This window comes from Rhipicephalus sanguineus, chromosome 2, assembly GCF_013339695.2.
Source record: "Rhipicephalus sanguineus isolate Rsan-2018 chromosome 2, BIME_Rsan_1.4, whole genome shotgun sequence".
NCBI lineage: Eukaryota > Metazoa > Arthropoda > Arachnida > Ixodida > Ixodidae > Rhipicephalus > Rhipicephalus sanguineus.
The window spans coordinates 69,568,928-69,583,652 of record NC_051177.1 but is presented as its reverse complement, the minus strand read 5'-3'; the positions used below and the strand labels follow the sequence as shown (position 1 = coordinate 69,583,652).

At 42.5% G+C, this 14,725-nt stretch overlaps 1 protein-coding gene across 2 annotated transcripts in view; it reads right to left on the bottom strand.

Annotated features, from left to right (window-relative positions):
* LOC119383145 (NPC intracellular cholesterol transporter 1) overlaps window positions 1–14,725 on the bottom strand; it is a 67,294-nt gene that overhangs the window by 41,676 nt on the left and 10,893 nt on the right. For both annotated transcript variants that reach the window (XR_007415086.1, XM_049412428.1), the window contains exons 4-10: window positions 13,526–13,751; window positions 10,855–11,145; window positions 8,405–8,684; window positions 5,834–5,966; window positions 5,068–5,273; window positions 2,749–2,949; window positions 2,131–2,191 (exon numbers count right to left, since the gene is read on the bottom strand). Coding sequence is in view for 1 of the 2 variants with exons in the window: in XM_049412428.1 (XP_049268385.1) it covers window positions 2,131–2,191; window positions 2,749–2,949; window positions 5,068–5,273; window positions 5,834–5,966; window positions 8,405–8,684; window positions 10,855–11,145; window positions 13,526–13,751 (1,398 nt within the window). In the remaining variant the exon portion in view is untranslated. The remainder of the gene's footprint in view (window positions 1–2,130; window positions 2,192–2,748; window positions 2,950–5,067; window positions 5,274–5,833; window positions 5,967–8,404; window positions 8,685–10,854; window positions 11,146–13,525; window positions 13,752–14,725) is intronic.

Here is a 14,725-nt window from a genome sequence, read left to right as displayed (position 1 = left end):
ATGAAGAGGCAGAAAACACACCTAATACACTGCTGCTTCAATTTTGTTGTATTCCGATGGTTGTAACACACCCCCTAACATAATGCACACCTAATCTTTATGAGCTCAAAGTAGAAACTTATAGTAAAAATGTAGGGATGGGCGAATATTCGAACATTTCGAATATTTGCGAATATTAAAGTATTCGAATTCGCTTCGATACGAATTCATATTATTCGAAATTTTGAAGTATTCGAAATGAACGAATATATGCATGTTTGATCATAGAGTTTCCTAAAATTAACCCTGTAATGCCCAAAAGGTGTTCTGCCTTCAGAAAAATTGTGAAAAAACACTCACCATATTTACTCTTCTTATAGAGTTCATTCTTAGAAAAAAAAGGGCGAAATTTTATTTTGATCATAACTTAATTACTCTTAATTAAAATTACTTAATTAACTTGATTAAATGAATAACTCAGTGTAACTTCATTATAACATGTTCAATATGCAATAATGGCTTTTCCATGAAGCTTTGACGGGCTTATTACCTCTTTTGAGGCATTATTTTTAATGTATCATATATGATACACTGGGTTTTACAGGGTTAACTAGAGGGGACTCTGGCGCTGCGATCATTCAGCCACCATGGGAATGATACGAAGTAGACGGATTTGCCTAGTCTTCGCACTTGCGGGCTTCGAACGCACTTGTGGCTTTGTTTATTGCTGCGTTTTGGTTTTCTTTCGGATAAAAGAATGGACCGTTGTGAACTTCGTGACCAGATTTGAATTGGTGAAGCTAAAAAGGTTAAAGTGGCGAAGTGCAACTGCTGACTTTTACTGAACTTCAGTTTGCGACAAAGCGGATGCAGGAAACGCGAAACCAAACGGAGCCGAAAGAACGAAGCTTAGACAAATCCGTGTACTACCCATCATTCCCATGCTGGCTGAAGCACCATGCGTTGCAGCTCCCATAGACACTAGCGCCAGAGTTCCCTCTAGTAAGTATTGTAGGAAACTGTTTGACAGCACATAACCCCCTGTAGAGGTGGTTTCACTGCAGCGTCAGGTTGCTGTAGCGTGAAACAACCCTGCCAAGAGAAATCTGCACTGCCACGAAGCCACACTTCAAGGTTAAGTGTACATATTTTTTTTAATTTAACAGCGTGTTATATGGGCTTATATGCGCTAAGTATAGTAATTTTTAACTTGTAACGTATTTTACCACTTACAACTCGCATCCTACTGCTATTCAAATTTTGATACCATTCAAGGTTTCTTCCACTTCATTTCAAACCAAAAAGTAACCATTCACTCATACCTAGTTCCAATTCTTCAAAATATTGTGCAAGGGTCATGAAGGAAATGCTCAATTTTTCTTAATATGTGGTGAGTACTATTCGAACTATTCGATTCGAAATTATTCGACCAAATCACTATTTGCTTCGGATTCGCTTCGAACCTCAAATTTACTATTCGCCCATCCTTATAAAAATGACATTGAAACTCTTCAACAAAGTAAAAATGTAACACTGGCCAAATTTTTTTATGAGAATAACATATGCTTCTACTGCTAGCATCACTGTTTGCATGATGCAACCAATAACAATTACCTTTACAAAATAAAATGTGTTTACATTTAATGATCATCACACTCGGAGAGCACTGTACTGTGATCTATGGACCATAACACGTGGCCTCTCGAACTGTCTACTAAGTGCTTGACGTCTTGCACTTATCGGCTCTGTAAAAAATGTAAACAGTAAGGTAGCCACGCCTGGGCCATGATTCTGTAGCAATGCCTTTTCTGATGTCATTCCCTTTCCTGCTTTTCTCTCTTCATCAGTGGTCAGAGCAAAACAGACACCGTAGAATGGAAAATCGGGCTGGTTAGTGAGGATTTATTGTAGCTACTAGTAGTGCATGCGATTCTTCTCTGTTTACGTTCGTCGCACTACTAACTAGAGATCCTGCATTATCAACGCAATCAGCCAGCCGAAAACGGCAGATGATCAGGGCAGCATCGAATAGAGAAGGCACCGCTAAAAAAAAACACCCGTTAGGTCTAAACACTTCGCTCGTTAGCCTTGCAATGCATGCAGTTCTTAATTCTCAATTGTTAGGAAAATTGTGGAAGCAACTGCCCTCACCTCTGAAATAAAGGCAACGCTCATGTTTTCGTTGGAAAAATTCTTGAGAGTATGAATAAACCTGCACAAAAGAAAACAAAAATGATCCCACATCGTGGTTTCACGCTGAACACAATCATGTGTAATGTAAAGAAATGCCTTACTAAACTTTTGCCTTAAACTGTCTCAATGTGCAATAAAAGGTTTTCAGAAGTTTAAAATGCTGTAATATGAGTCGTAATAGATGTGTTTTCATCATCCCAGAGTTGCAAAGCTTAACATTTTTCTAATGCCAATGCATTCGTGCATCTATTGTTAGACTTCTCAATTTATCCTTTAGCGTAATCTGATCATTAGCTTTCTCTAATAATAGGTAAGGTGGGCTTCGTATACGCTTGCAAACAATGATCTGTTATTGTGATTGCTTTCTTTTCTGCTACTGTTCCGTGACCCACGCGAGTAAAATTGCCCAAGTCAATGAACAAGTGGCTAATCGGTTCATTCGTACATTTACTTTGAAGTGGTCTCCTCAGCAGATATGTAGCAAGGCCGCCTTTTGCTACCGAATTACACATCTACATAGCTAAACTGAAGAAAACTTTTTGGGCAAAACAAACAAGGCTAGAAGGGGCGACTCACTTCCGCTCCCAGGCTATGGCAGGTCCAAGAAGCGATGGGTTCACATTGTTGTTAACAAGAATCGTGATGACAAGTGCAGATGCTGAAGAATACTGGTCACCGTCGATGCTGCCAAGACCAACATAGGGGAACACGGGCCCACCATACTGGCCCAAGCAAGGCATCCCACCAAAACCTTCATCACTAGGTGACAGTGGTGAACTGGGAAAGATAGGAAAACAACCTTGAGCATCTCACAATAGGACTATGAAACCAAAACCTTCATCACTAGGTGACAGTGGTGAACTGGGAAAGATAGGAAAACAACCTTGAGCATCTCACAATAGGACTATGAAGTGATCACGCGTTTTTTTAGGAACAAACTGCAACTGCCTCAAGCGCCAATGTTTAAAGTCAATCGGGTTTGCAAACAACCAACACACTTCTTCACACAATGCATGAATAGCATTACTTTTTGGTAACGCCTTTTTCTTTCCTCTCTTGGATGTGAAGCGGGACACCATATAGCTCGGCTGACACATTATAACATCGTAGGAGACGTAAGTATTCCTATAGCAGGGTTCATACAGGTCTCGATAGTCGCAATTCAAGGAAGGAAAATTCTGGAACTTTCAAAGGCCTTGAAAATGCACCTTTCAACTTCAAGGGTTTTCCAAAGGCTTCAAGGATCTATATGCACCCTGCATAGCCAACTGCCAGGAGAAGACACACAGCCCATGGCAGTTCATTATGTGCTAGATTTTTCAAAACGGGACACATGAAAAAATAGGGAAGCCACAGAGATAATTGCAGCTCAGTTGGCATGCGGTGCAAAGCACCAACTAGCTCGAGTATCCATTCCTCTGAGGCAAACGAAGTATAATGAACTTAAAGTACTTATAGTAAGGAGGTGAATTCGGTGCGAGACACGACAGCCCACGAAATTCAGGGGCGCCTAACATTATGCATGCCTCTCTGCATGAAAACTTCAAAGATGTGAAGGGTGCTTCCATAGTTCCACGTTAATGTTTTAAACTGTGCTTCCTCAGGCAGTCTATGCCTGTCAAAAACAAGAAATCAAGTTTAAGTAGCTTTTTTTTTCTCATTTTCACATCCCATTACAATTTTACTTGACACGAAACATGGTATCATCATCCTGTATCTGTTAATTTTAAGACGCCCAACCAACTAGCGGTAAACTAAAGTAGGCACCCGATATGCATCCAGTGCATCCCGTAACCGTTAATTTGGCATATCCTGTTCAAGTTCACATGTTCCCAAGCTATGCGAGATAGTGCAGCGCCATGGAGAGACATAGGCACGAGAAGATGCAGTACAAAAACCTCTTAACTGGCATTTTGCATCAGCAAACTCCCCACCAATCATGAAATTCTCAAAGAGCTTCAAATCAAGGCACAATTCTCAATACTGCAGAAGACATTATTTTTATTGCCACCCCACGTTCATTTCTGATCAGAAAGAACAAAAACAAAAAGGCATCGCAGTCTATGGCGCCTTCAAGTGCCCTCGTGGAAATCCAAACACGACAGAAGTTCAAAGGAAAAGAGGGTTTATTCAACGACCTCTCATCACACTCTTGTAGAATAAATGCATCAGAGGTTCCTGGCACTGCTTTATTACACCTTGCAGTGATCAACCTGTCACAAAAATAAGCACCTTACTGGAGGTTCTCTAAAAGGGACAGCAAAGAGAATTATTAAGTTGAGCTAGATTGAAAGATTAGGCTTGTGTAACAACCAAGTCACCGTTTCTGGCGAGAACAGAGCATCTGTATGCGAGAAAACAGTAAAACAGAAATTGGAGTGGCACCCTCTGTCACGCTCTGTGGGTACCTCAATAAATGACGTCAGATCATCCATTTTGATACTCAACTTACAGATGAAAAGTGAATAACGTAAGTTTTTAAAATAAATAAACTGGCAGTAAGCCAGAGTTGTTGCTACATATTACGGCCATCGAGCTCTCAGCCGCCCGCTGATTCACCGAAATCAGCAGCCGTGGTGGTGACGTGAAGTCGTCCACTCGGCGCAGACAATCCACATTGAGCAGCGGCACCAGGGACTTGCACTGAATTTTTCACCACGAAAAATTCATTTATTGGTGCACAGAAAGCTGCGATACACTCCAAAGCACGTAGAAAATTAATCTAACCAAGCTTAATATTTTTCTTTAGTGTCCCTTTAAGAGAAAGGAGAAACTAAAAAGAAGAGAGGAGAAAACATTGCACTATTGCATGCCTCCTATGATGTGTGGTTTTTAATGGCAGAAGGCCCAGGTGTGACCAAAAAGGTGTCAATCTTGCAAGATTTTTTTCTTTACCTGAAGCAGAAGAAAAGATGATCAAGGTAGGTCTTGTTTTTGTACACCAGGTCCAGACCTGAGGCATTGTTTTGAAACCAGTTGAGGGGCGATTGAATCATGCACTTCCCATTGCCAAGAGGTGAAAAGCAGATGTCTTCCAAGGTCACATTTCGCCCTTCGTACTCGGCTTTGAGTCCCAGAAGCTCCTCCTGCAGCGCAGCCACCTACACACGAATAGGAAGGACGCTCTTGCATTACATGAGAGGCGTGCACTGAACGCAAGTTTGCTCGGTTCATCAGTTCATTCTAGCATCAGAAAGAAACACCTAGTGTTCATGGCAGAAAGCCACAACCACAGGGAGTCTACCACAGGCAGGTGGTAAAATCTCACAGGTGACGACCCACATTCACAGCTACGCAGAGCTGCGCCAGTGTTTTTGCTTCGCTCTCATTTTTTGTTGGATTCATTTGCAACAACAATGGTACCTAATATGACATACCAAAGAGTCTAAAGTATAGACACAGTTGGTTTCAATTGAGTCTTTGCCATTGCAATTGTAAGATTTGCCATGCGCAAATCCTACGGATCTAGAAATGTAAAGTTTTGTCTTTTGATGTTGGTCTTAATGATGCTTTTACCTGGTCCAGACAATATTCTATCAATGTCTTACACTATTACATCACCTGTTCTTAGCTGGTGACCTGCAGTATGTGAGCAGCATTTGAGAGGACATGCTTCGCATGCACAGATTAAAAGACACCAAATGTTATGTTGTACATTCACCTGATGGAGAAATTCCTTGTCGAAAACTGCTCCAAAGTTGATGGTGAGGTTGTACCGCTTCAGATGAAGCGTGTATGGGAATGGCTGGCCACCATTACGTGTAATTACCACTTGCTGTATTCGGTAGAAAGGCCTGCACAGCCAACGTACAAACCAATGTTCGATCAGAACGCACATTTCCAAACGGCCCTCCAAGTGTGCTATAATTTCAGTGAATGGAAAGATGCAATCCACTTACTTCAAACATAATAACAGTCAATCATGATTATTAGATTTAATATTTTGAATGTATAAAGAGTATAACATCCTGTGCCAAGTTTATTAAAATGGGGAAAGTTGTTCACCAAAGGAAGTTACACAGACACTTGTATGTGATGTGGTATTAGCAGCGAAATTGCAGGGGGCGTATGCTCACAATTTTATGGTACAGTATAACCGCATTACAACAGACCTTCATAGTGAAGAAGATGTTGGTCTGTTGTAAAGGGAGTATGTAAAACCCAAGTAGTACTGTTACAACAGACTTTTATGTAAACAGTGAATGGGTCTGTTATAACTGGATAGAATTACAAGTCACAAACATGGCCTTATTTTTAACGGGGGACCAAAAAAAAATGCGATTTTTGGAAAATCGCATTTTCAGTTTCTGTAGCCCACTTTCTATCTGATTCCAAAATATCTTCACTGAAAACTACGTAGAAGTGCTATAAAAAAAATTTTTTTTGCGTCTGCCGACGTGGCGAAAATTGCGGAAATAGCAAAAAAAAACGTTTTTCAAAATTATAGCTCGGCAATGACGCAACCGGGCACCACCATTTAGGGCTCGTCGTAAAGAGCATTTCTAAGTGTTCAAGTTCTCCATTTCAGCTAACTCCTCCATTCAGTAACAAGCGTACAAAAAGCACATGTTCGAAGTTCAATTCAAGGCCTCCGATTGGCTGCTTCTGCCGTGATGCTCGCTTCAGGATCGTCGTTTGCTGCTTGTGTGTCACGAGGTCATGGCTGTCGAAAATTGCACTACTTAGTGACGCGTTCGCACTCATTCTATGTTCACGGGTCGACGACAATTTAGAGCACTTTAGTTTGGCAGCTATAAGCGGAAGCTCAATCATCAGATTACGATGGCGCGCCGCACTCGTCGCGAACATCACAGACATGCGTAGAACATCGCAGACGTGCAACTGTAATAGTGTTGACTCATTGGACCCGCTGTTAGAGGTTCTTCTTATCAGCACTTTGGAGCTTATGACGAAGACCACCGCGGGACAACTCTTTGTACTCGCAATTGAGCATGACGTACTTTGAAACATAAGGCACCGCGGCCACGAACATCGCAACTGAGCTTTCTCTCGATGACGTGGCTAGGCCTAACTCTGCTCACGGTGCCGTTGTACGAGACAAATCTGAACTTTGCAGGCAAGAACATTTCGCATGTCCGCGCTAGCGAACACTCGGAGAAGCGGTGGCAGCGGCTAGCAATTTCGAGCGTCAGCGTACCAAAATTCAACACCAAGCACGCTGTGGGCCAATTTTTTGTCACTACAGCTAGGCATGGCTGATCATTGACAGACCGGAGATCGGCGGCCTTCGTGCTTAAATCGGTACGTCGATATCCGCGGCGCGCTGTTCCCGTATCGAAAGTAGGCTAAGCGATGTTTGAAGTCATAAGTTATTGAATTTGCTATGTCCGTGGTAGAAAAGTCCGCTCTAAAGGAGTCCTGACCACTTTGCTGGCCTGACATTTTAGTCAATTATATCCGAATGTCCGTTGTACCAGAATCCTTTGTAAACGAAGCTCAATCAATGGAACAAGTAAGGAGGTCAGCATAACGCCGCAAATTGTTATGTAATATCCGAATGTCTGTTGTAAACAGATCCGTTGTAACGAGGTTATACTGTATATACATTTGGTTGGCTACAAATTGTTTTACTGTATATATTCTATGATAGCCGTTACAGTTATTGAAACTGAAAGACTCCAATTAAAATGAAAATGTTGTGATGGCCAACTTTAAGATAATTCTCACAATGTTCATCTGGTATGAGCAAAATCCATCAAGAATAAAACCCTGACTATGACATTAAAACTTGGCTTACAGGTTGACCACCAAGGCACTGTGTGGAAGCATGGAGAAGAACATAGTACTAATACAAGTGACAGAGTAGAAGAGAAATAGATGAAAAAGAAAGGGGGTCACTTTAGAAAAAGCGTAAGGGAAATGATGTTTAACTGAAACATATAAATATAATAAGACAAAGGGATATGAAAATGAAAGAACAGTTTGCTGCAGATTGTAGCCGAAACTATGGCACATCTCCCACGTCATGAATGTGGTGCTTTGTCAGCTAGGTTACTGTAGCAGCTGTGCCCTGGTTTATAATACTACGTATATTTTTTTTGTGTGTATGTGTTTATGCAAAAAGTCCTGCGAGTTTTAGCCAATTCAATTCTGGCGAGAAAAGAGAAGTTTTTTTTGTCTCCGTAAGCCCAATTCCATGCCCTGCTTAACAGGCCTAAATTTTTTGCCGCGTTCAGCCAGTGTTGCAGCAGCTGCGCTGGAGGACACCCACCCAAACTCTTGATTGAACTGTTCTCGTTCCAGTCGCGCCCGGCTCTTTGGTGCAGACCACAGCTCGACGGGATTGGTGCGAATAGTGAAGAAGGCAAGACCAGCACAACAGATGGCCACGGCGAGAAGGGACGTCACAATAACCGTCACGGGCCAACGAGCACACAGCCAACCCCAGTTTGCAAACTGGGTCACCAGTGCCCTCTGCAGTCGACCCCCCTTTGATGCTGAGCCATCCTTTGCATACAGGGGTGCATCATCTGAAAATTCGGACGAAGTGCCTGCGGACGATGCAGAAGGAACAACCGAATGTTACAATAACAAAATAAAAAAAAGAGAAACAAGCAAAGCTCCTCCCCTGTGGAATTGTCAGGTAGTGCATAAGCATTACGCAGAATGCCATCATAACAAAGTAACGCTAGCCATCCTTTTGCCAACCCTAGCCATCATTTAGCCAATACTAGCTAACACTTGCCATTATTAGTCAACACATGCAGACACTAGACAGGATTAACCAATACTGGCATACATTAACATGTACTATCTGGTACTGGTAGATACTGATGGTATGCGAGTAACTACGGTAGGCCACGACAGAGGTCACCGTTTACTTCTCTTCACAAATCGCGAGGGATACACTAGGATATTTGCAGTCTTTTTTTTTCTTTAAGCTGTCACACACATGCCATACATCCACAAGCACACACACACACACATTCTTTTCTCTGGAAACCTAGCAGAAGAATGCTGCTTATGCTTTAAAAAGTGGTAACGGTGCATTTTCATTTACAGCTTACCAGCGCATCAATCTGTAATACAGTAAACTCTTGTTAAACGGAACCTGAAGGGACCAGGAAAATGTGTTCCATTTAACAGGAGTTCCATTTACTGAGAGAGGAACAGGAGTGCAGAATACAAGCACGAAACCAATCATATCAGAGGCAGTTGTTCCATTTAAGCAGCAGTTCCGTTTAGGAGATTTCCATTTACCGAGAGTCTACTGTACTACTTAGAAACAGTCTTTGTAAAACTTCTCAATGAACACAAAATGCTGCACACTTTCAACTACATACTACCAAATACGTAGCCATACAACTGCTCATACGAGCCCTATAACCTAAAAAACACATCGGTTACCCAGTGACCACCAAAGCTAGCTGTGTGGTGGCAACTAGGCATGTAGGAATATTCGAGCTGTTCGAATATTTCAACAAATATTACAGCATTCGAATTCGCTTCGACGAGAATTTAGATTCGAAATGAACGAATATATGGATATTTGAGTGCATGTAACACCCGCCCCCTGTAAAGGTGGTTTCACTGCAGCGTGAAGATGCAGTGCCTTATCCATCCAGGGGAAATCGGCACTGCCGCGAAGCCACACTTTAAGGTTAAATCTACATATTGCCTTCACCACAATTAATTCATTTTTAAGTTTAAAAGCTTGTTATACGGGCTTGTATGTGCCAAGTGTAGTAAATTTTCATAATGTAATGTACTTCATGATAATAATAATAATAGTAATATCTGGGGTTTTACGAGCCAAAAGCACGATATGACTATGAGGCACGTCGTAGTGGAGGGCTCCAGAAATTTTGACTATCTGGTGTTCTTTAACGTGTGCTGACATCGCACAGTACACAGCCCTCTAGCATTATGCCTCCATCAAAATGTGACCGCCATGACCGGAATCGACCCCGCAACCTTTGGGTCAGCAGCCGAGCACTGTAACTACTACACCACCGCGGTGGGCGTCATGTATTTCACCAGTTATCATTTGCATCCTACTGAAATTCAAATCCTGCTACTATTCAAAGTTGCTTCAGTTTCACTTCAAACCCCCAAAAAATGACCTTTGCACATGCCTTGTGTTAATTTTTTTAAATATTGTGCAGGTTAGTTGGGTCGCGACAAAAATGCTTATTTTTCTTTATAATACATTATATATACTATTCGAACTATTCTATTTAAAATTATTCGACCAAATCACTATTGCTTGGAATTGCTTGGAACCTAAAATTTACTATTTGCACATCCCTAGTGGCAATGCGTGTGTGCAGCACTTAAAATTTGGTGGCTACTAGCTACAATGCCTGTTGAACTTGTGCATGCGAGCTCAAGCTTCAGCTGAGACACACACAAGATAGCCAAGCTGCAGCAGGTTACCACAAGGAGGCATAAGCCACTGAAACTAAACAAGCATGGAAGAACATGAAAGTTCAATTCAAGAGGAGTGCTAGGAGGCCTACTATACTGGAGTACTCTAAAATAACGTTGACCACCTGAAGTTCTTTTAAAGCACACCTATATTCAACAACTAGAGAATTTGCATTTCACCCTTTTGAAATCTGGCTGCCACAATAAAAATCAAATCAACGAGCCAAGTACTGCAATGCTAAGCCTACTGTGCTGAGTGAGGCTTGAATAAAACAAGGAACAGGCTACACTCACCTGCATTCACACTACCACTAGGAGTGTGGGGACTCCTGAAACGTGCAACAAGATAGAGCGTCATGACGACCACAAAGAAGACTGAGTAGCCAACGCCTGCCAGCAAGTAGAAGCCGTTGAATCCGAGTATCCGCCAAGGCTTGTGTGTTTCTGGGTAGTCTGAAGGGACGCACGACTCCTTGCACGTGGAGCAGCTGCACGGTGCAGCACCGGGTGCCCCCGGCTCTGAGCATTTCTTGTAGGTGGCATTCAAGGGCTTGTAAGTGTGGTTGTGCGCGGGAACAGGAGAGTCTGCGCAATGTGAACAGTGTGGTGTGGCACAAGACTGCAAGGAAGCTGGAAAGGGGCATTATGGCGAGAACCTAGTGTGCACAACCCACGCTGCGCTCACTAAAAACAGACACACTCTTTGAGGCATCTTTCTGTCACAACAACAATCATCATCTGGCTCGCGTGTTTTTCCTCACCTTAACGTCGTTCACCCAAGGCTTCCAGGTCACAAACGGCCCACACATTATTAATGTGACATAGCATTCTCCACTGGAAAGTAGCGAGTGCCGAGTTTTCGAGAAAGGAAATGCAAGCGAGCCAGATGATCATTTTTGTGCTATAGAAAGAAGCGCAAAAGGGTGCGAGTGTTTTTGCAGCGCAAGCAAGCGGATTGTTTGCTTAGGGTTTTGTGGTTAGCGCAAAGTCCGTATGGTCAGTATGCATTTATAAATGTTCTATTAGTATCTATAAAAATGAATCTACGCGATCATTAATCATCAGTCTGTGGGGTCTGAGCGATATAAACGCCGCCGCTCTCGGAACACACGGACACAGTTCACGCGATCATGCAACAAACGTGGAGGTTTATTAAGACTTCTTTAATATATGGCGAGCTCGCCGGCCGAATTAGTAACATGTAACACGCTAAACTTATACACAATATAAGACATACAATACAATATAACATAAGACAACATAAGGCATACAATAAGACAACATAATACAATATAAATGCGAAGGCGGCGCTGCCGATGCACGACTCACCATGAGGGCCCGAGGGAAGCGAGCCGCGGTACCGTCCCCCCCGGACCTACCGTGGCCGTCGTCCACCCGGGTATGCCGCCACACCCCAAAAGAGACTCCTTGCCGTTTCTATGCACCGGCCTAAATTCTCCACGGCGGCGATACCGGCGCCACCGCGCTAAACTCTGGTTACAGCCAGCACATCCCTGACCGTGGCCGAACGTCTACGCTTACGCGCAAAGCACGTGCGTGCAAACACAGCGGCCGCGCCCAAGCTACGGCAGTCGCCTTTACAGGGGTCATATAGCACCCCCACAAGTCATAGAGGACAGCACAGAACAATCTCAGTGGTTCATCGGTGTTTTTGTCTCATTTCGTGGCAGCGTTTCATAATTATGAATTTTCTAATGGGCCCAAGGAAAGTATAAATGCCTAAACACTCCAGTTCTCATGATAAAGTAGACACGCGTACTTCATTTGTTGCACACATTTTTCTTTAGTGGTATGTAAAATAGACAGGACGTAAAAATGTTGACCCAAAACCGTCTGCCAAGCAAATCTATCAGAAATAAAAATGAACTAAGTGAAATAATCCAATGGTTGGTTCTTTGAGTGTACATAGAGCACAGCTTCCTGAATACGAATTGCCAAGCAATGGAATGCACACACTGTATGTATGCATCCCATTGTGTAACATACTGTATGTAGGAAAGAAGGTGACTTTTACGGGCTCGTTTTTCTTTGTTGGACATAATATTAATGGGAACTAACAGATAATAATGCCTTTCCTTGGCATTATTGTCTGTTAGTTCCCATTAATACTGTATGTAGCAACTCAAAGAGCACAATGTGATTGTTGAAGGTACCGCAAAGGGCAGACTTTGTTTAAAGGCAGTTCAGAAAAGGAAGCTCAACATTTCCAACAGCGCAGTACGACACCCTAGGAGGCTTCATAAGCCACATGTACGAGATGCCCGAGACATAGGATGTACGCTAGACGTATGCAAAAAAAATAAAAAATAAGCTGCACGGCAGTTCTCTTGACTACAGGCTGCTTGATCTATTTGTTTCAGCACACTTTTCAAATGCTACATTTAAAAGGACTTTACAAGAAGGATTGTCTTGTGTTCAGCCGCAGTGTGTACAATTGTAAACATCAAGTGCGGAGACACGTTACGCGCCGCGTGTTTCTTCAAATGGCTTGAAACGCAGTGTGCACATTTGTACAGGTTTCCCGAGTGGACAACTAGCGCTCATTTAACTTCATTGGGCTGCATATTGCTGCAGAGGATCACTTTGCTGGAGACACTGTACCACATTCGACGATTGTTGGACGTGCCGCATTCCAAGATTAACGTCAACAGTATTATTGTTCTTTTTTCGAAACGAACCAAAAAACAAACTGGGCATTCATTTTGAGCTTAACATTTCATTCTTTTTATGCAAGAAATAAACCTGACTGATTGTAGAATAATTAGATATTTATTTGCATGCCAACCATGACTCATTACTGTAACTCGCACAAAACAACATATCCCATTTTCTTTTTTCGGATCTAATATCGGGTGCCTTGGAATTATGTTGTGTGAGTGACGCATCTTTAGACAGTTCATCATAATTCGCGCCTGAAGGGGATATAATGCGGAACCAGACTCACCAGTGAACACAAAATCCATCTGGAAGGGTGAATGGAGCCCGTCGTGCATTCCAAGACCCATGAAGAGCGTCTCGGGACCACAGTCGTCACTATAGCTGCCGCAGAGTACACCCAAAGTTCCAGAATCCAGCCCCGAACAGGAAGAAAACGCACCCAGAGCATAACGATGTGTCATGTAATAGCTGACTTCTAATACTGCCCGGGTAGTCTTGTTAAATTGTGTAACCTGCCACAAGATGAAACATTAATGAGGCAAGAACACATGCGAAACCTTTACTTAACACAGTACTAGTTATCACTGAAAGTAAACACTAGCGATTCCACAGAATTGCACACAATGACCAGCTACCTATAAACATCTCACTCACCCTAATCTATTGCAACAATAAGGCACTAAAGCTGTGTTGGCTTGTGGCAACTTACTAAATGCAACTTACTAGCACTTTAAGTAGATGCCCACATAACTTGGTGCTGAACAGTGCGAGGATATACAGTTGAAACTCAATTTAATGAAGTGATGAGGGCACTCAAATTATTTCGTTATATCAGGAAATTCGTAATATCGAGGAAGCAATTTTTTTGGTCCCTCGAGATCTAAAATTGTAATGTAGCACCAACCGAAAGCTACCACAGTATTTTATTTGCCACTAATACACGCCTGCATATGTAAAAAGTCCACGAGGGCAGCCCAAGCATGAATTCCTCCCATGTCTGGGCGATAGATGCAAGGTAGACGGTCACGTGACGCTACGACAAGCTGCCAATATTCAAAGACAGGGCGAACGAATGCAGTTAATGTGCAAGCAGGCAGAGCAAGAAAATTCCAAGGAGTCGACCAGTGCCATCTGTGGCGTAAACCATTAAATAGCGAAAGCAACCACCGTGTTCCTGTGGGAGTATTTGCAGGGACAACAAACCAGTACAGCCCAGCGCTGTACTGGTTTTGTGTTAAATGTGCGCCATTAGGCCGGTGTTGTGTATGAAGTGAAGAAGTGTCTTGTAGAATGTGTTGTCATGTATCCATCGGTCATAACTGTTTGTGTTTGTGACAGGGTTAAACACTGCAACAATTGCACTTTGTCACAAATGCCCATCATATGCAAAGGCTCAAAGAAAGCAAACTTTTTTTTTTTTTGCTGAGAATCAAAGCTCTCTAAATTTTAACAAGTTCCGTCTTTTAATGTTCTAAAAAGGTTTTCA